General features: G+C 42.1%; 1 protein-coding gene across 1 annotated transcript in view; it reads right to left on the bottom strand.

Moving 5' to 3' along the window:
* Positions 1–20278, bottom strand: part of CUNH9orf135 (chromosome unknown C9orf135 homolog) — an 84955-nt gene extending 64677 nt beyond the window's left edge. Inside the window, exon 1 of the mRNA XM_041662132.1 lies at positions 20105–20278. Within this exon, the coding sequence (XP_041518066.1) occupies positions 20105–20256 (152 nt within the window). The 5' untranslated portion in view covers positions 20257–20278. The remainder of the gene's footprint in view (positions 1–20104) is intronic.
* Positions 20279–23109: the final 2831 nt, after the last annotated feature.

Raw genomic sequence — 23109 nt, 5'->3', positions numbered from 1 at the left:
TTTCACACAATAGCAAAATTATCGTTATGAAGTAGCAATGAAAATAATTTTATAGTTGGGGGTTAGCACAACATGAGGGACTGTATTAAAGGGTCCCAGCAATAGGAAGGATGAGAACCACTGCTCTAGGGAGTGTTACCTGGCGTGAAAATTAGTCGCCCTTCCTGCTGCAAACAAGCGAACACCATCTACTTCTTTGTGCAACTCCCCTCCCTTTAATCTCACTAGTATTCTAGAAAATAACAGAGTCTAAAGTCCATTTTAGTGTGTATTTCTGTGATTCCATGTGTTAGCCACATTGAATAGATAATAGGAGGTTATTTGGTTTCAGAGCAATTCATTTTCTTTCTAATCCTCTGCTATCTAAGACGTTAAAAGAAAATTACCCCGGAGAGTCAGTTAGATTCCACAACAGGTTAGAAACTCAAAACCAAAACAAATGGGATTTTCTTTGTAAATAGGATCTAGGGTTAAAATAGTTACATCAGAAACATGGCTAAATAATGCACATTTTTTTCATTTTCTTATGAGAAATCATTCAAAAGCAGGAAAAAGGAGGAAAACTTAAAAGTGAAACTAAAATCCTGGCAGAAGCAGGTACTGTAAGCCCCAGATTATACCGTGTGTGGGGGCTACTTAAAAGGAGCCAGAAGCCAGTGAAAGCCAAGTAGGAGATGGGCAGAGAAGAGGTCATAGGAAAGGTGTCTGTGCTGGCTACTTTTATGGCAGCTTCATAAGTCATAGTCATCTGAGAGGAGGGAGCCTCAACTGAGAAATCGCTTCCATAAGATCAGGCTGCTGGCAAGCCTGTGGGACATTTTCTTAATTAGTGATAGATGTGGGCGTGCCTAGGTCACGGTGGGCGGAGCCATCGCTGAGCTGGTGATTCTAAGTTCTATAAGAAAGCAGGTTAAGCAAGCCACGGGGACGAAGACAGCAAACAGCACACACTATAGCTACTGCATCAGCTCCTATCTTCAGGTTCCTGGTCTGCCTGTGTTCCTGCCTTGACTCCCTTCAGTAATGGGCTACAATGTGGAAGAGTAAACCAAATCAGCCCCTTTCCTCCTCAACCGTCTTTCTGCCCTGATTTTTCATCATGCAATAGTAACCCTGACTGAGACAAGGTCTCTGTGATGAGGGGACTCATAGGTGGGAAGCTGCAGAGTGTTGACTGGGCCAGACCACGCTCCATACGGTTGTGCCCATGGACTCTTTTACTGTAAACACTGGAAAACACTAGATGGAAGACATTTAAATTTTGTCTCACACACTAGTTTGTAATTCTTAAGAGCTGAAAATCCAGGTCAATTTTTTAATGAAAATCTGTGGTCAGAGAGATAAGAGGAACCTTTGAGTCAAGCCCACCCTCAGTGTATTCCAGCACTGGTCTTCAGCATGGGGTATAGGGTGAGTAGCTCAAGGATACCAATATTAAGGGGATACAAGCCTATCCTGGAGTCCACTTATGGGAGTTTTACTAGACAGTTTTCTTTATGTAACAGACATTGTGCTCACCATTACAATTCTTTTTTCAGGGAATACAACCAACCAGGAGCCCAAGAGCTTCAGTGGTAACTGTGTGGTAACCACACAGCATTGACAAGGAAGATGAGACAAGGAGGGAAAGTCGGCTGTTTGGCAGTTACAGGAAGAAGAAAGTCAAACCATGTGTTCATGAAACCAGAAGCGACAGCAGAAAGGTGTTGACTCTCTTTATGAATTTACAGCCAGCCATTTCTGCCAGTTTCAAAAGAGAATGAGATGGATTTTAGGAAGTCACTGGGCTGCCTCGCTCAGAGGAAAGAAAGAGAAATGACAGGTTACAACGCTTGAGGTCATCAGATAATTTTTCTCTGGGTTTAGAACTAACAACAGCTAGGATTAGGAGAGAATCTAGTAAATAACAATTAGATTGGAGACATGTGATCAACGATTAGAACTTGGGTACCTTCCTTGGTCAAGTGGGCAAGCTTCCGTTGCATATGTGCAAAAAGCTGAAACCTCTCCCTGATTACCTTGCTAGAGAGCTTTATTTCAAGTACACATTCCTAACAGTGAAGAAGCTATATTTCATTATTTGCAAAACTATGTTATAGTCTCTATGTATCAAATAACAGATGACAAATCACAATTAACTAATATTTTTGAAAGACCTGAATACAAACAGTTTATCAAACAAATTAAGTCAAAGATCAAATGCTTTGGAAATTCAGACAGTAAAATCACAACTCATTAGCCAAGTGTAATGGGGCATATCTATAGTTCAAGCACTTGGTAGGTAGAGATAGTAGGATAAGATATTCAAGGGCTCCTTGCTCATGCTCTCTCTCCTTCTGCTCCTGATTTGGACCTTGGGATTTCAGTCCGGTGCTCCAATGTGGGTCTCTGTCTCTGTCTCCTTTCATCGCCTGATGAAGGTTAAGATCCAGGAGGATGCCTATATGTTTTTCTTTGGGTTCACCTTATTTAGCTTCTCTAGGATCACGAATTATAGGCTCAATGTCCTTTATTTATGGCTAGAAACCAATTATGAGTGAGTACATCTCATGTTCCTCTTTTTGGGTCTGTCTTACCTCACTCAGGATAGTGTTTTCTATTTCCGTCCATTTGCACGAGCAAGGAACTCAGGACCGCGAGGGGTGCACCCACACACTGAGACAATGGGGATGTTCTATTGGGAACTCACTAAGGCCAACTGGCATGGGTCTGAAAAATCATGGAATAAAACCGGACTCGCTGAACATAGCAGACAATGAGGACTACTGAGAACTCAAGAACAATTGCACTGGGTTTTGATCCTACTGCACGTACTGGCAGGGGGGAGGGGGGTGTATATGTGTGTGCACACATGCATGTGTATCTCTTGAGGCAGGATCTCTCCCTGAAGCCAGGACTCCCGTTTTCTCAGCTAGTCTGGAAGAGATCCTCCCTTTCTTTCTTTTTTTTTTTTTTTGGTTTTTCGAGACAGGGTTTCTCTGTGGTTTTGGAGCCTGTCCTGGAACTAGCTCTGTAGACCAGGCTGGTCTCGAACTCACAGAGATCTGCCTGCCTCTGCCTCCCGAGTGCTGGGATTAAAGGCGTGCGCCACCACCGCCCGGCTGAGATCCTCCCTTTTTATGTGAGTGCTGGGATCCAAATTCTGCTTCTCTCAATTATGTAGCAAACACTCATACCATCTCTTCATCCCTGAATTAATTACATGTACTTTATTTTACTTATTGAACACATACACACATGCCATAGTGTACATGCCTATGGTCAGAGGACAATCTTGAAGAATCAGCTGTCAAACTCCAGCACACCAATTCCTGGGATTGAGTTTAGGCTGCCAAGCAAGGTAAAAACCACCTCTGTCTGCTTAGCCATCCCACTAGCTCCCCAAAATTTCAAAATAATTTATTCAACACCTTTTTTCAGGGTCTTGGTGTAAGGCCACAATATTTTACCCTCTAGGAGAAAGCCTGAAATGATCAGTTGACTATTTTATGACTTGCATCCCTACAAGGAGGCCAGCGGCTACGGAGTTCTAAAACTGAAAGATTCTTACACAACAAGGAGAGGGAACTGCCTGGTCATGAGTGAATGAATTACTGGATTGATTAACAATGGCCCTGTTCTCATGCTAAGAGTGGCCATATAAAAACTAGTTAACTTCAATGTGCTATCTTTTGATGCTCACTGGCTGTACTGTTTCACCCATCAGGCTGTAGATCCAAGGATATGTGACAGCAGAGTAGCCATATGGAGCCTAACATATGAAAGAAGCCAATTGGCACAGATAGCAATCCTTCTCTACCTGGGCTACATACATTACAACAGAGTATGAAGTAGAAGAGCACCAGTATACAAACACAAGGCAGGTACTATGAAAATTACCTACAAAGAACTCATTTGGCCCTGGACTCTTCTTGAGCATCTGTCTTCCCGGTTCATTGGCCAACTTCCACCCTCAAGAGATCCCGATCATATTTGGTTTCTAGCCATAAACAAAGGACATTGAGCCTATAATTAGTGATCCTAGAGAAGCTAAATAAGGAGAACCCCCAAAAAACCATATAGGCATCCTCCTGAATATTAACCTTCATCAGGCGATGAAAGGAGACAGAGACAGAGACCCACATTGGAGCACCGGACTGAAATCTCAAGGTCCAAATCAGGAGCAGAAGAAGAGAGAGCACGAACAAGGAACTCAGGACCGCGAGGGGTGCACCCACACACTTTGACAATGGGGATGTTCTATGGGGAACTCACCAAGGCCAGCTGGCCTGGGTCTGAAAAAGCCTGGGATAAAACCGGACTCGCTGAACATAGCGGACAATGAGGACTACTGAGAACCCAAGAACAATGGCAAGGGGTTTTTGATCCTACAGCAGGTACTGGCTTTGGGGGAGCCTAGGCAGTTTGGATGCTCACCTTACTAGACCTGGATAGAGGTGGGTGGTCCTTGGACTTCCCACAGGGCAGGGAACCCTGATTGCTCTTTGGGCTGACGAGGGAGGGGGACTTGATTGGGGGAAGGGGAGGGAAATGGGAGGCGGTGGCGGGGAAGAGACAGAAATCTTTAATAAATAAATAAATTAAAAAAAAAGAGATCCACTTTTGTTTCTCAATAAACTGTCTATAGCTATCACTGTTAGTCTCTGTTCTAATTCATTGTTCTGAATCTCAGAACCTAGAAACCTCAGTGGGTGGGGTCTGTATTCTGATCCATGCCTAACAACCAGGACCTCTGACTTATTTTAGCCTTAGCTATGACACATGTGGTAGGCACTGCAATTACTAACTTAGCCCTCCCCACTGCTGCCTCATGGTGACAGTCCTTAGCATCCTATGGATAGCAAAGATGGTCACTATAAAGTTCTGAAGCAGCTGTCTGCCTTTAACACACATAACAATAAATATATTTTGACTGTTTTTTGTTCGTGTTTTGTTTTTGTTTGTTTTTCAGCCCTATGAATCCAATCCAGGCCTTTGGACATGTTAGGAAAACTATCACCAAGCTACAGTCCCAGCCCTAGTAAAAATACTTTAAATAAATGATACCCGCAAAAGAGCTCTTTATCTAAGGAGAACATATTTGGGGGAAAGTTTGGTTTTTTTTGTTTTGTTTTGTTTTGAGTTCATTTAATACTTCTGGATCCTGGGTGAACAATTGGAGTTTTCCTAATTGTTTAAAAGTTACTTTTACTTGTTTTAGGTTATGGCCTTTTGCTTTGTTTTTGTTTGGGTGGGGGGTGAAAAGTTGTTATATTTGGGAACGGGTTTTGTATATTTGCTTGCTTGCTTGCTTGCTTGCTTGCTTCAGATAAGTTCTTGCTTGGTAGCCCAGTCTGGCCCTGATCTCTCATGCCTCCTGACTCTGAACACTAGAGTTCCTGGCTTGCACCACTACACCTAGTTTGTGTTGAAAAAGATATGACAAGTTATTTACTCTTACATTTCAGTTTCAAAACAATCTTTTGAATAATTTCTACACAAGAAGACTAAATTATTTGCACTAAAATTTATTTAGAGATAAATAGCTTTATATTAATTATTCCATTTTATTGAAAGTTTAACAATCTGATTAGAGATCTAATGTATTACCAAAGAAGCATATTGTATCCTTGCCAATCAATTATCTTTGTTAATGTTCCAGAGCTTAAATCAGGAAAAGAAAATATAAAGTGTGACTAATAACAATTAAGGCATAATTGTGTTTCAAAATGAATTAAAAGAAACAGAAAAAAGAAAGATTAATGCCTATCGAAAGCAAGATCACAATATTCAAATTTATTCATAACTTTTTCAAAGCACCAGAAAAATGTTCCTACTTAATCTAAGTACAAGATTTCTTTTTCTGCTCATCACATGTAATATATTAATGTGTTTTGTTCTAAACATTTGCTATAAAACTGCATGCATGGAATATGGCATCCTTCTCTGGAACAGTAGCTGTCACTGGGACTTCAAGTCCATCCTATCTTCCTTCTCCTGTGTATCAGTCTCCATGGCAACTGGAGAGGCAACAAGTTTCGATTGATCTTTTTAGAAAGAGGATCCCAAACAGAGACTTGATTCAGGGACATACAGATGGCTTGGGATCTTTAAATTTGGAGCTGAAAATACCTGAAAGTTGGACTTTCTTTTTGAGATAGAGATGTAAATGATCAATTTCATGCTTTCCCTAATTTTCCATGAGAGGAGAAATAACAGGCAGCAAGAGCAGAGATATCAGTTAGGAACTACTGCCTCTTGCCCCTGTTGTTCCTGAGATCCTAAGCCAACCATAATTGATATAATGAGTTAATCTATCCACCTTGCTTAAGTTAGGGCAAGTTATTTGCTATTTATAACCAAAAAAGATCTGACTAGTGAACACATGAAATGGTACCAAGGATGGGGGACTTGCAGGATATTTGCTTAATACTAGCTCTAGTACTGTTTAAAGAAAGAAAGAAAAAAAAAGAATGCCAGGCAGCACTGGTGCTCACCCTTAATTCCAGCACTCGGGAGAAAGAGGCAGGGGGATCTCTGTGAGTTTGAGGCCAAACTGGTCTCCAGAGTAAGTTTTCAGTACACCCAGGGCTGTTACACAGAGAAACCCTGTCTCAAATAACTGAAAGCAACTGAAGAATAAAAGAAAGAAAGATAAAATGTCTAAGCCTGGAATGTGGTACATGCCTTCAATCTCAGCACTCTGGAGGCAGAGGCAGGCAGATCTCTCTGTTCAAGTCCAACATGGTCTGCAGAATGCGTTAAGGACAGACAGAGCTCCATAGTGAGACCGTGTCTCAAAAGCCTAAACCTAGACTTAGGTGTGTGTGTCTGTAATCCAAACCTCTCTGTATCAAGCTATAATGAAGTTCCACATTCTGTTCACCCCCTTCCTCTGCCCCAACACCTCCATCTAGAAAGAGAACATCAATGTGGAAGGCAGCAAAGCTTGGTGGAATCAGACCTGAGACTGAAAGGCTACATCAACGTGATGGTGATGAGGGGGCCCTGGAGAATCCAGCAGGATATCGTGAGGATAGAATTGACTAGAGGCAGAGGTCTCTCTACAGAGCAATGATCGCTATTATTTCAAGTGTATTCACAAGGCAAAATGCCTGTACTCTGCCGTTGCCTCTCAAGGGTTGGCCATTGCTTTTTTGTTTTGCTTTGCCCCTAGAGCAGCATCTCCGACATGAACTACTCAAGGAGAATGGAGTATGTGTTCTGCTTGGTTCCAGAGACTCCAGTCTGTGGTTGCCCCAGCTGCAATTCAGACACTGTGTGAAGGGGGTTATTTCCCTCATTGCAGACAGGAAACTAAGAAAAAGACAGGGAGGGGGCAGGGACAAGATATCACCCAAGGGCCAGCCATCAGGGCTCTACTTCCTTCAGGTAAGCTTCACTTGGGATGCCAGAAACCTCCCAAAGCACCACCATGTGCTACGGAGCAGCGTTTAAACCTGGATTCCAAAGGCTGGTGCAGACAATGTCGCATTCAAACCATGACAATCTTTCTTGCAAAACTGTTGTGTTTTCATAAATGCCAGCTAAGGAAACATACTTTCACACAGGTGGCACCAGCACAACTCCAAAGCCGTTGTTTTTTTTTTTTTTTTAAATAAAAGCATTTGATTGGAATTACATAAAAGAAAATAATAGCATTGAGGCGGGGAGACAGGAGCCAGAGTGAAGAAGGCAAAACCTCTTGAATTTTATTTAAAAGAAAAGGGGGGAAAAAAAGCACTTTGCACTCAAAAAAACTATTTCATTCAAAAAGCAACTGGAGGCAGCATGCGTATATTGAGGAATAAAAACGCAGACTAAACTTAAAATAACCGTGGCGTAGGAGCTACCGTGGCAGCACACAGACAAGAATGGAAGGGTGGCTAAACCAAATGAATATGCATCCTGATTCTTACCCAGCAAAAACTAGCAATTAAAAAAGAGATTTTAAAAGATTCATAAGCCATTTAGAGTGAGTTGGGTTCTGAAAAAGGTAAAGTATTATGCCTACATTCTGATCACTTGGAGAATGTGTGCTTTACAGGGAAAGCGCTAGAAAATTCTCTCAGTTTTAAAAGGACTCTCACTCGATTCTTACTATGAAGCAATGCATGCCATTTATGGGAAATGTCGAAGCAGCAGAGAGAAGAGAAGAGGCCAAACAGACTTTCATAATACTTCACTGTAGTTTGTAACAAATATCCTCCTGAGGAAGATTCACATATATTTTAGAGAGAAAGGGACTCTAAAGCATGTTCATTTTTTTAATTACAATACATTGGTTGTACAAAACAATGGATTTCACATGACATTTTTATGTATGCATGTCACATACTTTGATTACATTATGCTCCCATCTCTTTCTTTGGACATTCCTTCCCTTCCCATCGATTTTCTTCCTGTTTCCAAATTTCTCCCCCCTTCAGCTTTCAATTCTTTGTTGTTGTTGTTATTTAAAGGGCATTCTACAAAGGTGAGAAAATGTAAAATTTACTTTTTGAGTCTGATTTATTTCAGATAGCATGATAACATCTCCATTTCCACCCAAGCATTATCTTTTTAAAACTTTCTTATAAGGACCTTGCATTGCTGGGTACTAACCTTCATGCATTGCTGCATTCCCTTTACAATAACTTTTTCTGTACAAGATCAACTCAAAAAAAAGTAGCCCTCCTATACACAAATGATAAAGAAGCTGAGAGGGAAATCAGGGAAACATCACCTTTCGCAATAGCCAAAAACAACATAAAATATCTTGGGGTAACACTAACCAAGGAAGTGAAAGACATATTTGACATGAACTTTAAGTATTTGAAGAAAGAAATTGAAGGAGATAACAGAAAATGGAAAGATCTCCCATGCTCTTGGATAGGAAGGATCAACATAGTAAACATGGCAATCCTACCAAAAGCAATTTGTAGATTCAATGCAATCCCCATCAAAATTCCAATACAATTCTTCACAGACTTTGAAAGAATAATAATCAACTTCATATGGATAGACAAAAAACCCAGGATAGCCAAAACAATCCTATACAATAAAAAAACTTCCGGAGGAATTACCATCTCTGACATCAAGCTCTATTACAGAGCTACAATAATTAAAAACAGCTTGGCTCTCTCTCTTCACTTCCTGCTCCGCCGGCGACTAGACTCCTTTCCTGGTTGCGTAGAGGGCTGTTGCCTGGGACAGTGATCTGTAAGTTTTTTCCCCTTTAAATAAATACCACCCTAATAATCATAAAAAAAAAAACAGCTTGGTATTGGAATAAAAACAGAGATGTTGGCCAATGGAATAGAATTAAGACCTGGATATTAATCCACACACCTATGAACACCTGATTTTTGACAAAGAAGCTAAAATTATACAATGGAAAAAAAGAAAGTATCTTCCACAAATGGTGCTGGCATAACTGGATGTCAACGTGTAGAAGAATGAGAATAGAACCATATCTATTGCCATGTACAAAACTCAAGTCCAAACGGATTAAAGACCTCAATATAAATCCGACCACACTGAACCTGATAGAAAAGAAAGTGGAAAGTAGCCTTCCAATGCATGGGCACAGGAGACCACTTCCTAAATAAAACCCCAGTAGCACAGACAATAAGAGCAACAATAAATAAATAGGACCTCCTGAAACTGAGAAGCTTCTGTAAAATGAAGGACACAGTCAAAAAGGCAGCCTACTGAATGGGAAAAGATCTTCACCAACCCCACATCAGACAAATGACTGATCTCCAAAATATATGAAGAATTCAAGAAATTATACATTAAAATTCTAAATAACCCAATTTAAAAATGGGGTACTGAACTAAACAGAGAATTCTCAACAGAAGAATTTCAAATGGTCAAATCAGATTCCTTAGCTATCAGGGAATGCAAATCAAAATAACTCTGAGATACCATCTTACACCTGTCAGAATGGTTAAGATCAAAAACACTAATGATAGCTTATGCTGGAGAGGATGTGGAGTAAGGGGAACACTTATCCATCACTGGTCGGAATGCAAACTTGTACAACCACTTTGGAAATTATTATGTGGGTTACTCAGAAAATTGGGGATCAACCTACCTCAGGATCTGGCAATATTACTCTTGGGAATATACTCAAAAGATACTCAATCATACTACAAAAGCATTTGTTCAACTATGTTTATAGCAGCATTATTTGTAATAACCAGAACCTGGAAACAACCTAGATGACCCTCAACTGAAGAATGGATAAAGAAAATGTAGCACATTTACATATTAGAGTACTACTCAGTGATAAAAACAATGACATCTTGAATTTTGTATGCAATGGATGGAATTAGAAAACACTATCCTGAGTGAGGTAACCCAGACCCCTCCCTAAAAAAATGAATGTGGTATGTACTCACTCATAAGTGGATACTAGATATAAACAAAGGATATTGAGCCTATAGTTCATGATCCTAGAGAAGCTAAGTAATAAGGTAAACCCAAAGAAAAACATATATAGACCCACCTGGAAATTGGAAACAGACAAGATCGCCTGACAAATTGGGAGCATGGGAGCAGGGGGGAGAAGGGGAAGAAGAGGGAAGAAGGAAAGGGTTGAGGAGAACTTGAGGGAATGGGATAGTCGAGATGGAGAAAGGACAGATATGAGAGCAAGGAAAGAGATATCTTGGTTGAGGGAGCCATTATGGAGTTAGTAAGAAACTTGGGTCTAGAAAAATTCCCAGGAATCCACAAGGATGACCCCAGCTAAGACCCTAAGCAATAGAGGAGAGGGTGCCTGAACTGGCCTTGCCCTGTAGTCAGACTGATAATTATCTTAAATATCAACATAGAACCTTCGTCCAACAACAGATGGCAACAGAGGCAGAGACCCACATCGGACACTGGACTGAACTCCCAAGGTCTAGTTGAAGAGTAGAAGGAATGAAAATATGAGCAAAAAGACCATGAAGGGTTCATCTGCTGAAACAGTTTACCTGAGCTAATGGGAGCTCACCAACTCCAGCTGGACTGGGAAGGAACAAGCATAGGACCAAACTAGTCCCTCTGAATGTGGTTGACAGTGGTATGGCTGGAGCAGACTGCAGGGCCACTGACAATGACACCAGGATTTATCCCTACTGCTTGTACTGGCTTTTGGGGATCCTATTCTCTTTGTATGTATACTGTGCTCAGCCTAGATGTAGTAGGGAGGGTCTCGGACCTTCCACAAAGCAAAGGGTCTTACCCTCTCCTTAGGATTAGAGGGGGTAGGGTGGGAAGGCGTATGGAGGGAATGGGAAGAGGGGAAGGAGTGGGAATTTTGATCGGTATTTTTAAAAATTCTAATAAATTAAAAAAAATAAAATACACACACACAAAAGATGTAAGAGTTAGTTAATAAGAAGCCTGAGCTAATAGGTCAAACAGTGTTGTAATTAATATAGTTTTTGTGATTATTCAAGTCTGGGCAGCTGGGAAATGAACAAGAAGACTCAGTCTACAGTCATTTACTATAGAGATCTAATATTTAAAACCTCTTGATAATTCTTTGAAAGATCTTAACCACATTAGCACATTTTTCTTATGTAGAAAGACTGGCATATTTTGACGAGCACCAAGAAAACACACTTGTGATCCCATTGTCCCTGTTGACATTTTATTGTATGTTATTCTTTGTTTTGACTGTGTACATTTCTCCTAAAATACCATATCACAATACTACGTTAGAATTCTACTTTTAATTTAATATGTAAAACAAGATTATTTTTAATTTAATAAAAATGAAAATTGTAAAAAAATAATTAACCTCTCCTGATAAATCAGAGGCAGCCACATCTGCCTTGGGATGAATTAGGATTGTTTCCCCCAAAAATATGATAAGCAATAAAGCATTGTTGATTACCTTCTGACAGAATAAATTAAGAATTTTAGTCCTGAGAGAGACACTTAAAAGCCAGCATTGTTGAGTAATAAAAACTAATTTCTTTAAGCTGGAAGTTCCCAGGGCACCGTAACCTGAAAATTTGCCTTCCGAAGAGAAACACTATGGAAGGTTAGTGAAAGGCTTTGATGCATGTAGACCAACAGGACGGGGCTAGCCTGGGCTAATCAGGTGTTATAGCTTGAATGTAAAATGTCTTCCACAGATTTGGGTTCTTGACCAGGTGGTCCCCAGCTGCTGGACAAGTTGTAGGAGGTTGTGGGGATTTTAGATAAAGCAGAACTGCAGGAAGTAGATGGTTGTAGGACGGTGGGGTGGGCTTCCTCACACGTAAGCAAGCTGTACCTCGAGTTCACCTCTGCAGGCCCTATGCCTTTGCCAGCATGGCAAACTGAGCCACAGACCAAAATAAATAAATCCTTAGTTTGCTTCAGTCACACGTATGGTGACTGTGATAAGAAAAGCCAACACAGTAGAACGTATGCAGTGCACTTAGCATCTGGGCTGTCAGTGAGCATGTGGGGGGATAAAGTAGCCCCCCAGTGGCTGTGGAGGCAGAAAGAATGAGCCCGACATAGGGATCTGAAAGAGTGAGCCCAACATGGGTGTCTGCAGAACCAGCAAGAGCCACGGTGGGAATGTATCGCAAGCAGACATACCAAGTCTTCAGGAAAGCGTAAACTCAGAAGCAGAATGCAGAAGAGTGGGACAAGAATGGGGAGAACAAGGACAAGGATGGCTACACAGTTCTGGAAGGCAAATCCACCTCCACTACCAACTGTCACCCAACCCTTCTCCCTTGCCTCACACAAATGGAATAAAAGGAAGGAAAATATGGGGGAGGAAGGACCGGGAAGAGTGGGCCCTGTTCTGAAACTGACAATTAACCGAAAACAAGCCATTTAAAGTTAGAAAGGTAGAGATGAGCATTCACCAGCATGTTCAAATTCTTCTGTAATAGCCAACCACTGAAACGTTATGAGGATCAATTGTAGAAAACAAATTTTATTGAATGCATCTGGATCGTATGCAAATTTTCACTTTCTTTTTTGAAACAGTTGTCCCTGTATGTAGCCCAGAGAGACGACGAACTCATACAGATCTTTCTGCCTCAGAATGCCAGGTGCTAGGATTGCAGGCGTGTGCCACCGTACCCACCAGTATCCAAATTTTATATTTTTCTACCCTCTAGATAGTGAATTCATTTCCATGTCCTCAGTCTACTTTACATGATAATAAATGCACATGTGATATAATTAGAACATTTATAAGAAATAAAAATAGTTCTTTACAGTATAAGTGCTTGTCCTTATCTTAACTCAAAATCTCCTTAGGATCCAACAGTCCCTGATGGTGTGTCAGGTATTGCAACCGAGACTAGAACAAGTTCAGTCCCTGATCTTTTAATTTTCCTCCACTGTATTACTTATTCATCTATGTGATGAAAGACAGGACAAAAACCAAGTTAAAGCCGGAAGCATTTATTTTGGTATCTACCATGAAAAAGATACAGTCCAGCAGGATGGGAAGATATGGCCACAAGAAATGGGAGGATGTAGTCCAGCAAGATGGAGAAGACATGATCACAATAACTGGGAAGATATGATCCAGCAGGATGGGGAAGACATGGCCACAAGAACTGGGACAATTAGTCATAGTATGACAATCAGAAGACAGCAGAAGGAATACCAGCATTTTGCTCACTTCCTTTTTATTCCATTCCATTCCCAGCCCATGGAATGGTATGGTTCAAAGTCAGGATCTGTCTTTTCCCCCTTCATCAAAACTCTCTGAAAAAGCCCTAACAGCCATGCCCAGTCTAGGGCATGCTTTGTAGCTGATTCTGTATCTAATCATTATTAGAGAGTTAACCATCACAGAAGTTTGGTGTGTGATGTTCTTCCAAATTCACTTATATGGAAAGTGACCAACATGTTTCAGTTTTTTCCTATTGAACTGGGTTAACTAGGAAAATCAACTCATTTTATTAAGGGTTTGTGTTCCGCTCTGGCTCTTACCTCTGGATCTTAAGAAACTAGATGACTCAAGAAGCTAACGTTCCAACAAGGATCTAAGCAGAACAGATTTATTGAAAGTTTGACTGCTATTCTTTATCTCAGGAAGGAGAACATTCTGGTAAGTTTTTCCAAAACTAGAGTTTTGGAAGAGTTATAAAAAGTTACAGCAATGATATATGGCTTGTATCAGTTGCTTTTCTATTGCTGTGAAGAGACACCATGACCTAGATAACATACAAAAGCAAGCATTGATTAGGGGTTTGCATACAGTTTCAGCAGGTGAGTATGTGACCATCAGGCCAGAGAGTATGGCAGCGGACAGACAGGCTTAGCACGGGAGCAGTGCCTGAGAACATAAATCTTATCCACAAGTACGTAGCAATGAGAGCGAGACTGGACCTTTTGAGACCTCAAAATCTACCTCACAACAAGATTATACTTTCTAATCCTTCCCAAAGAATCCTGGGAATCAAACACTTAACTATTTAACCCTATAGGAGTCATTCTTTTTTTAAAAAAAAAAAAAGCATGCTAAAACGCTAGCATTCCTCATCTGAGTTTCCATCCGTCTCCCCTCTACCTGCTCCTTTTGTAACAGGCCCCCAGCACAACTGGCACCATCATGGAAGTACCATTCAGTTCTGGGAACTCAACACATAAGAAGCAACACTTGCCAAAACGTGAATTAAAACCCAATCCACCCAAGTCCATAGTTCTGGGAAAGTCCCCAAATGTGCTAACCTTGCTTTTAGGCTTCTGTAGTCTCACTCCTGGTTAACTCTTCTTGCTGAGATGTTTCAACCTGGGATGTGCTTTTTGCACTTAAAAATCTCACCATGAAAGAGGGTCCAGATTGCACTTGGGGTCCCAGACACCAGTGTAGTCGCTGACTGGTTAATCAAGACTTTCAACTGACTTAAACCCGTGTCTAACTAGTCTTTCCTAGTGAATGGCTCACAACGCTTTGTTAATTTATGTACTAAACATGTAGTGATTGCTCACTGTGTTCTTATCACATGTTCCAGAGCTTGATCTTCTCACTGTTCCAGTGACCAAAAAGCCCCTTTAATGCCTCCTTACTAGAATTCGAATTATATACTTCATGCATGGAAAAGGTTAATACGCTTCCTCTTGAGGTGTTGGGCCGATGTTAAAGTTGGAGGCACCGTGAAAGAGGAGGCCCTTGTGAGTTTCAGTGACACACGAGCTGGAGCCCATGGTTAGGAAGGGCTTTTTCGCTCTGCTTTTTATCCTCCTGTGTTACTGAAATGCAGCGGTGGGAGGCTGGTGGCTGGGAGAGCTTTATGTAACTCTGGTTTGGCGCTGAGTGCTGTGAGGACTCTGAACTCTTCCAGGTCGGCACCCATGGACATCACTGATTAAACACAAAAAGGGCGGCACATTAAATGAAGGAATCCGGGCATTCTGTTTTCTATTCAAGCACACAATCATGGCCTGGTGCTTTGGAATGGCTCTCCGCCTTCAGGGCAGGGCCTTACGTACATAGGCACTCCCTGCTCCAGAAACAGAGTGGTACAAAGGGTTCAGAGTGTCAGAGAAATAGTAATTTTCCTGTTACCTCTAATTTATTATCTATATCCAAATTAGCTTTGGTTAAAAAAAAAAGTCTTTAAAACGAGGATGTTCCCCTCCTCCCCTTTCTCATTTTCTTCTGATTATGAGGTAGGGGCATGACATGGGGAAAGTGTAACTCTCAGGATCTTTTGTCTGTGGTTTAGGCAAGAAAGAAAAACAATTAAAATTACAAATGCATAAAATTAATCTGAGTCCTTAAAACTAGATATTGCCATGGAGACGGGAGCAGGATCTGTCTCCATGGAGATCTGGATGAATTTTTTCCCCTTAAATTATTATCATTTGTTACAAATTGTCAATTTGGTCAAGGAACAGAAGAAAATGAATGAATGAACATACTCATCTCACATGAGAGAATTTATTAAAAGTAAGTATAATTTTCTTCTGTTGCTTATTTTCCCAACGAGTGGGAAGAGATTCCAGGAGTTAATTTTCCCTCAGCTCACAATGTCTATTGGAAACATCTTAAGATACGGTTCCATAAATCTACTGAAAGGAATGAGAAAAGGTGGCTTCCAGAGAAGGCATTTCTAACTCAGAAACAGCAGGCTGGGACAAGAAGGTTGAGGGACTCTATCTATGAGCACTCAAGCTGCGAGGAGGCGCTCTCGGGCAGTGTCATGGGCTAACAATGGACCTAGAGGTACCCATACCCTCCCAGCCTTTACCGTATCTCCCATACAGGTATTTTCAATATGTTCAGGGAGGTCAAACAGACTTCTATGACATGTCAGAGAGAGAGCTGCAGGAAAAATCCAAGCTTAAACAGCAATGAAGAGTTAATCAGAATTTCTCCTAGTTTCACACTTCATTTGTACTTGCAAGTATTAAAGGTTCCTGATGAAATACTCCATGGAGAGAGGTCGCCAAAGTGGTAAACATAGGCCTTAGATGTTTAACGATTGAACTTAAAAACCACTACTAAATATAGTTTAAGGAAAGTTTAAATGTGTCATTAAATAAGGCAATCAAAAGCTAACAATCATGGGTTTGCTGATCTTGTTCATTCGTAAGTGTACACTCAACATTATGCTGCCTGGCTAACATAGATATTAAATGACAGGTTGGTTTTGTCAAAAGGCAGCAGGGTGTGGCCAGCTTCAGAAGATGCTACTCTTTCTGATTTTTACAGAAGAGTCTCATAGTGCATGCTGTAAAGAGGTCGGTCTCAAAACACTCGGGCATCTCTCACAGAGAAAACAGGCTCTGGTTTCTGTGGCCTCCTGGTCACAATGTATAGCCTTTTTTTATATGTGTTCCTATTTGTTTTCTTGTGACTTGAAGGATGGAGGCTAGGGCCTCCCACTTACAAGACAAGCACTCTACTACTACCTTACATCCCAAGCCCCTTTGCCCACCTGTTTAAAGGAATCTTATTTGATATTTGTGAGTGCTTCATCAATATTGAACTTGCCACCATCAACACTAGAGCTTACACACCAACAAAACTTGTCTAACACATGTTTTCTTCAAAAGATCCACCACACACAACCTTCTCATGCTTAGAGACACCAGGCAGCCCTTCATTCTGGTATCTGTGGGCATGCTAGCAATAACATCAACAGAAAGCACAGAGATGCAGGAGACAAGGTAGCATAAAACAGACCACAAGACCGACATCTGTGAGAGGAAAAAGAAGGCAGCGTTTTGCCTTATTTCACCTTAACAATTGTGAAACATACACACTGGGGAGAAACACTGAACCGTTTGGCCTCACTGCGCATGTGAACGTGACGGGAGAGCTATCTCAAGTACGATTCTGATTCATAAATAATCACCACCAAGTAAGTCAATTAATAACACAAAAAAAATCACAGGAAGTCCTGCACTAGCCTGTAAAATCCATTGAGAACACCAACAATGTCCTAATATATATAATTTTATGCTAACTGTATGCCAGGTTTAATATTAATGGGTGTTTCACCTACTATGCTCATACAACAATACTAAAACTACTATTCTGTAATGGCAGAATTGGTCCTGGAGCCATCAAATCACTTGTCACCTAGCCACGGGGCTGTCATTAAAATCTAGAGCCCAAGTTCATGTAACGGATTTTTTTCTTGTGCTATAATACATAGTGTTGATTATTCTGTTCTAGACATATGTGTGTACTGGCTAATTTTAGGTCAACTTGACACAAGGTATAATACTCAGAGAGGAAGGAGTCTCAATTGAGAACCGCCTCCCTAAGATCAGGCTGTACACAAGCCTGTAGGGCATTTTCTTAATTAGTGATTGTTGTGGGAGGGCCCAGTCCATTGTGGGTGGTGCCATCCTTAGGCTGGTGGTCCTGGGTTCTACAAGAAAGCGGACTGAGCAGCCATGAGGAGCGATTCAGTAAGAGCACTCCTCCGTGGCCTCTACATCAGTTCCTGCCTCCAGGATCCTGCTCTTTTGGAGTTCCTGTCCTGACTTCTTTCAGTGATGGAGATACAGAATGTGGAGGTGTAAGCCAAATAAACCCTTTCCTCCTCCGAGTTTTTTTGGTCATGGTTTTTCCTCTTAGCAATAGAAACCCTAAGGAGGACAAAGTGCTTTGCAAAAATTATCTCAATGATCTTTGTCTCCCTTTCTGCATCCTGATGTGTAGCAGAGCGTATGACACATTCATACTCGCTGAGTTGACTTTAATTCTTCTCCCTTGAGAACACAGGAATGCTCTATGCATGCTCAGGAATGGCTGGGATGCGTAGAGTCCTCCCCTGGGCTTCTTTCTCACCAGGCCCCACACCTTTCACATCTCTGCTCTGCTATTGATATCCATGTTGCTTGCAAGCTAACTTCAAGGCAACAGTAATGCAGAAGGCAGCAGAAGTGCTGTCTTATTGAAAACCCTTTCTCATCAATAACTCACAGAAGCGATATCTATTATAATCCAGATCCTCGAGGTGTAACAGGTCTATGGAAGAGCTAAGTGTTTTGCTTACGGCTCATGAAGTAAGATATGTGCAAAGCCAAAAGACAGTACTTAGGACTCCACCCCTGTCATAAGCAAGTACGCTACCAATGTGAAGAAGTCTGTTTCCATAAGAAACTATTGTTGAAAAAGAGACTGTTTCCCTGGGTAGCTTTCGATTTTGTGCTTATAGAATCTCTCACACTGAGTATCGTGTAGGCAGAGAGCATAGTTTGGAATGAGAAATAAAAGACGAAGGAGTGGGCTTTGGAAATGTAATGAGTAGACAGGCCTTCAAAGAGTCTGCAGAACAGAAATGGCAGGTGTCACAAACAGTGCAGGAATGGTTGTGTCCACTCAGGCCTAGAGTCTAAACCATTCATCTCTCTGCAAAGGCAAAAGCATCACGTAGACAGTATCGGTGACCCCTTTCCATGTCTGTCTTCCCACTTCCCTCCAATATTACAAATATCCCGAAAGTAATTACTGTTAAGAGACTTGACTAAGCGCCCCATCTTAGTTAGGGTTCAGTTGCTGTGAACGGACAGTTCAGAGGTTCAGTCTGTTATCATCATGGTGGGACATGGTGGCATACCGGCAGACGTGATGCTGAATAGGTAGCTGAGAGTTCTACATCTTATAGGCAACAGGAAGTCAACTGAGTGTCACCCTGAGTGAAGCTTGAGCAAATGAACCTCAAAGCCCATACACACAGTGACACACTTCCTCCAAAAAGGCCAAACCTACTCCACTACAGGAAAGCCACACCTAATAGTGCCACTCCCTATAGGGGCCAATTACATTCAAACGCCCACACACCCCCAAAAAAACGTATTTACCTTTCTCCAGTGATGACATTGTAGCTATTGGGTACTTTAATGAGAGGGGAGAAAGAGAGACAGAGACAGATATGCATTAGTCTGTGCATAATTCCCAAAGCACAGAAGAAGGTCAAATGCTTGGAGTCTTGAGAGCCCCATCTTCAGAAGACGATGGACTTAAAAGGAAGTTCTCCAGGCCTTTCAGTTTTCCAGGAGAACACACAACCCTGTATCTTTATGTGAACTAAGTGTGATCAAGTAAGAAAAAGAAAAGCACTGTATATGCCAAGTTACAGTTGCCTTACCCAAGGAAAGACTAAGCGTTGCTACCTCTGGCTGGAAGTGTCTTCATGAATGATAACCTGTGGGTTGCTAAGGGGCTGCTCTCAAGTATGTCCACCTCCCCCAAGCACTGGCCGCACAGGTCCTCTGCAGGAATCTTTGCCTCTTGCCAGTGGGCCTGACTTTCTAATAGGACTTCCCTTTACACGTAAGCATTGTGTCAAGGGGGCGATTTTCAAGCCTATTAAATGACTCTCATTCCTTTCCACTGTGTAGACAGACAACTAAACTCTCTCTTAGCCCAAGTACTGACTGGGGCAGGTCCTGGTGTGTGCTGGGGAGCAGTCCTGGAGGGTTCTAACTCCCTTTGATATGGTCACTGCTCCGTGGAAGGTCTGTTTCCCCTCCCTTCTCTGTACCACGTTTCTCTTGTTCATCTTTCTTATCTCTTCACACTCCTTTGATTTTCTTCTCCTCTTTCCCATTCTCTCTTTTCCCCTATTGTTTCCTGTTGCTCTGTTACTTTTCGTCCACCTCTTGCCAGATCCTTCTCTCCTCCCTCCCTAGGACCCTGGATAGAGGTTAATGTTTGGCTCACCAGGAATACACCAGCACTGGCTTCGAGTATTTCTTGTGATGAGAGCGGAGGGTTAGGGAGCCTTTGCGCTCCAGCAAGTCTGTGGGTCCAATCTCATACCACTGCTCTTTACAGTCGAAACACTCCTGACAGGTGCTCTTGAAGGTCCCCATACCTGCGCCTGCCCGAGTTGAGAACAGACTGAACTTCCCTCAGCGCCGGTTCAGTTCTGCGTAACAAGGACCAAGATTCTGCGTCTCTCGTCTCCTAAGCAACCTGGGAGGGGTCATAGAGAAGGAGGAGCCAATGAAAGGTGGGGTTTCTTCCCTGTTACTACCCTGATTCCGGCTTCTGATTGGTGATTAAATTACATTTTCCAGGATGCAGTGAGAGTGACAGTCAGCACAGACTTTGGAAGAAGGGCTGCCTGCTAAGGATTTGTAGTTGCACTGGCTCGCTAGCCTAACCTGAGGAAGGGAGATAAAGGCAGGGAGCGCAGGGAATCCGTTAAGGTGAAATAGCGGTGGTAGCCGTTTTGAAAGTGCATGTGTTACCACCACACCTCTGCTCACACCTCTTGCTCTAAAGGAGAGCAAGAGAAAACCCCAGTCCTAGAATATGCCCTCCCGCTATTGCCTGGCAAACAGTAGATCCATTCAGCAAAGGAGATGAACAGTTTGAGCAGCCAAAGGCCCGGTTCCGGTCCCAGATGCTGAGCGCTGCCTTCTTCCAAAGATGAACAGCACAGGGATGGACCAGCGCGGTGTGGGGGAGGGGAAGGGAGGAGCAGAGGAGGAACTTAATCCCTTCGGAACACCGAGGAGGCCAAACTATTTCTAGGCGGTTTAGAACCCGGAATTCAGCTCCCAGAGAACCACCAAGATTTCTTCGTGATAACTTCTGACATTTTGTGACAACGCTAATTCTTGTCGTTACTGTGTTGTGCTTCCCAATGAAAAATGCACAGATGAATATAACACTGATTGACCTTTCTCAGAATACCATGGCCACCAGAAGGTACTGAAAGATTGCCTGCCTGATGAGGCATGGTAGACTTCCCTAGCATTCATGAGGTTGAGGAGGGAAGACTGAATTTGAGACTAACCTGGGGATATATAGTGAGGCTCCATCTAATAACTAACTAAATAAACATTTTGAAACAGGCTTAAAATCCATATTTACCAATCAGAATAGTTGAATTTATTTGGTTCCTGATTCAAATATATAATTTTGAAAAAAAATAAAATGAGGTCATTTTTTATAAAAAATAAATAATGAAGAAAATATAATGAAATAATTCACATTATGAATAGATTCACTTATCAAAGATGTATTGGTGTCTATACTGAGGTATTCTTTTGGATCTGATTTCACAAATTTGGTTACACACATCTTCCGAGTGCTTTCCGGTGACCATTGGTCACAGTGCGGACACACCAGGGGTAGGCTAAGATCCTCATTTTGCTCACAGTCGCGGCAATCCATACTGCCTGAAATCAAATACATCATCTCCAGTCATGAGCTAAGTGCCCGCAGAGTGCCAACTGCTGCTATTTCAGCCTTTCCTTTTTGACTGAAAGAGAAATAGAAGTGAACTCTAAAAGAGTTAATGAGCGCCACATATCCAATTCTGTCCAATCAAAGCAGAGAATAGTGCTGCAGTGGGAGGGGGCGGTGGGGGGGAACATAACCACTTTCTCTTTCCCTTTAGTGTCATAGGAATCTAACAGAGTCACTGCTTCTATGGTAAAGAGCAGAATGAAGAGTGTTTCACTGTGTCTAGGGTAAACTTTGGAGTGAAGGACGCTGACCTTGAAGAATCATTGTGGGAAGCGGCGACAGTTTTCCACGATGTGCAGAGTTGCTTTCGAGGGGGCGTTACAGCCTTGGCATGACTCTGGTCAAAGGATGCTTCTGGCACAGCTGAAGCTCTTGGATCACTGCTTACTGCACATGTACACGATATGGACCTAAGTGGCAGGGCACGTGAGCTTTCCTTCAGAGAGATTAGATTAGGGACCTTGGTGTGAGGAAATGCTTCATCCAAAACACAACTTTGTGTAACAAATCAAGAAATACATCTTTGTACAGCTATTCTAGGTTCCGCCCATCAGAGGCTGGACCACCCTGCTGCCACACAGGCCTGCACATTCATCTTGGGATGACTTCTTTCTTCGACTGACTCATGCAACACAGAACTCTCCAGCATCTTGGTCACTGGTCTATGACTGTGAAGAGATGTCATGACCAAGACAGCTTTCATAAAAGAAAGCATTTTGTTGGAGACTCGCTTACAGTCTGTCTTCAGAGGTCAGTCTATTATCATCATGGTGGGAGTCACGGTGGCAGGAAGGCTGACATGGTATTGGAGAAGTAGCTGAGTGTTCTACATACAGACCCACAGGCAGAGAGAGAGGCGGAGAGAGTGGGACTGGGCCAGGTGTGGGCTTTTGGAACTTCAAAACTCATCTCCGGTCACACACTTCCTCTAACAAGGCCACACCTACTCCCAACAAGACGACACCTCCTAATCCTTCTCAAATACTGCTACTTGCTGGTGATTCAGCATTCAAATCTATGAGTCTATGAGGGTCGTTCTTATCAAAACTACCACAGCTCATTACTACCATAGTTTTGTGTTTATTTTACTTATGTTTCAAATGGTGGTGACATGCATGCAGCCAGCATGACCAGGCTCAGCAGAAAATTTGACTTAAGAGTGGAAGATACCCAGAAACATACTCTTTCTGCAGCAGATGCCTGCAGAGATTGAAGAGGTGTTGAGGAGGGAAGCCTGGTAGGTTCTGGTGGAGGTTCGGAACGTGTTCAGCATGGAAGTGTTAAGCAAAACAGATGCGGTTTTTATTTAGGAGTTCTTCAAGCCAAAATGACTTGCCCGTTTGAGCTAGTGATTATAATCTTTTTAATAAAGATTTATTTTAGTTTTAACTATATTTGTGTGAATTGGGGGAGGTAGGTGCACATGAATTCAGGTGCTCAAGGAACAGAGTCAGAATATCCTCGGG

Source organism: Microtus oregoni, unplaced genomic scaffold (genome assembly GCF_018167655.1).
Source record: "Microtus oregoni isolate MIOR12 unplaced genomic scaffold, Mior012 000012F_ref0000307, whole genome shotgun sequence".
NCBI classification, from domain to species: Eukaryota; Metazoa; Chordata; class Mammalia; order Rodentia; family Cricetidae; genus Microtus; species Microtus oregoni.
Note: the sequence above shows the minus strand (reverse complement) of the source record. Positions and strands in the feature narration are given on the sequence as shown.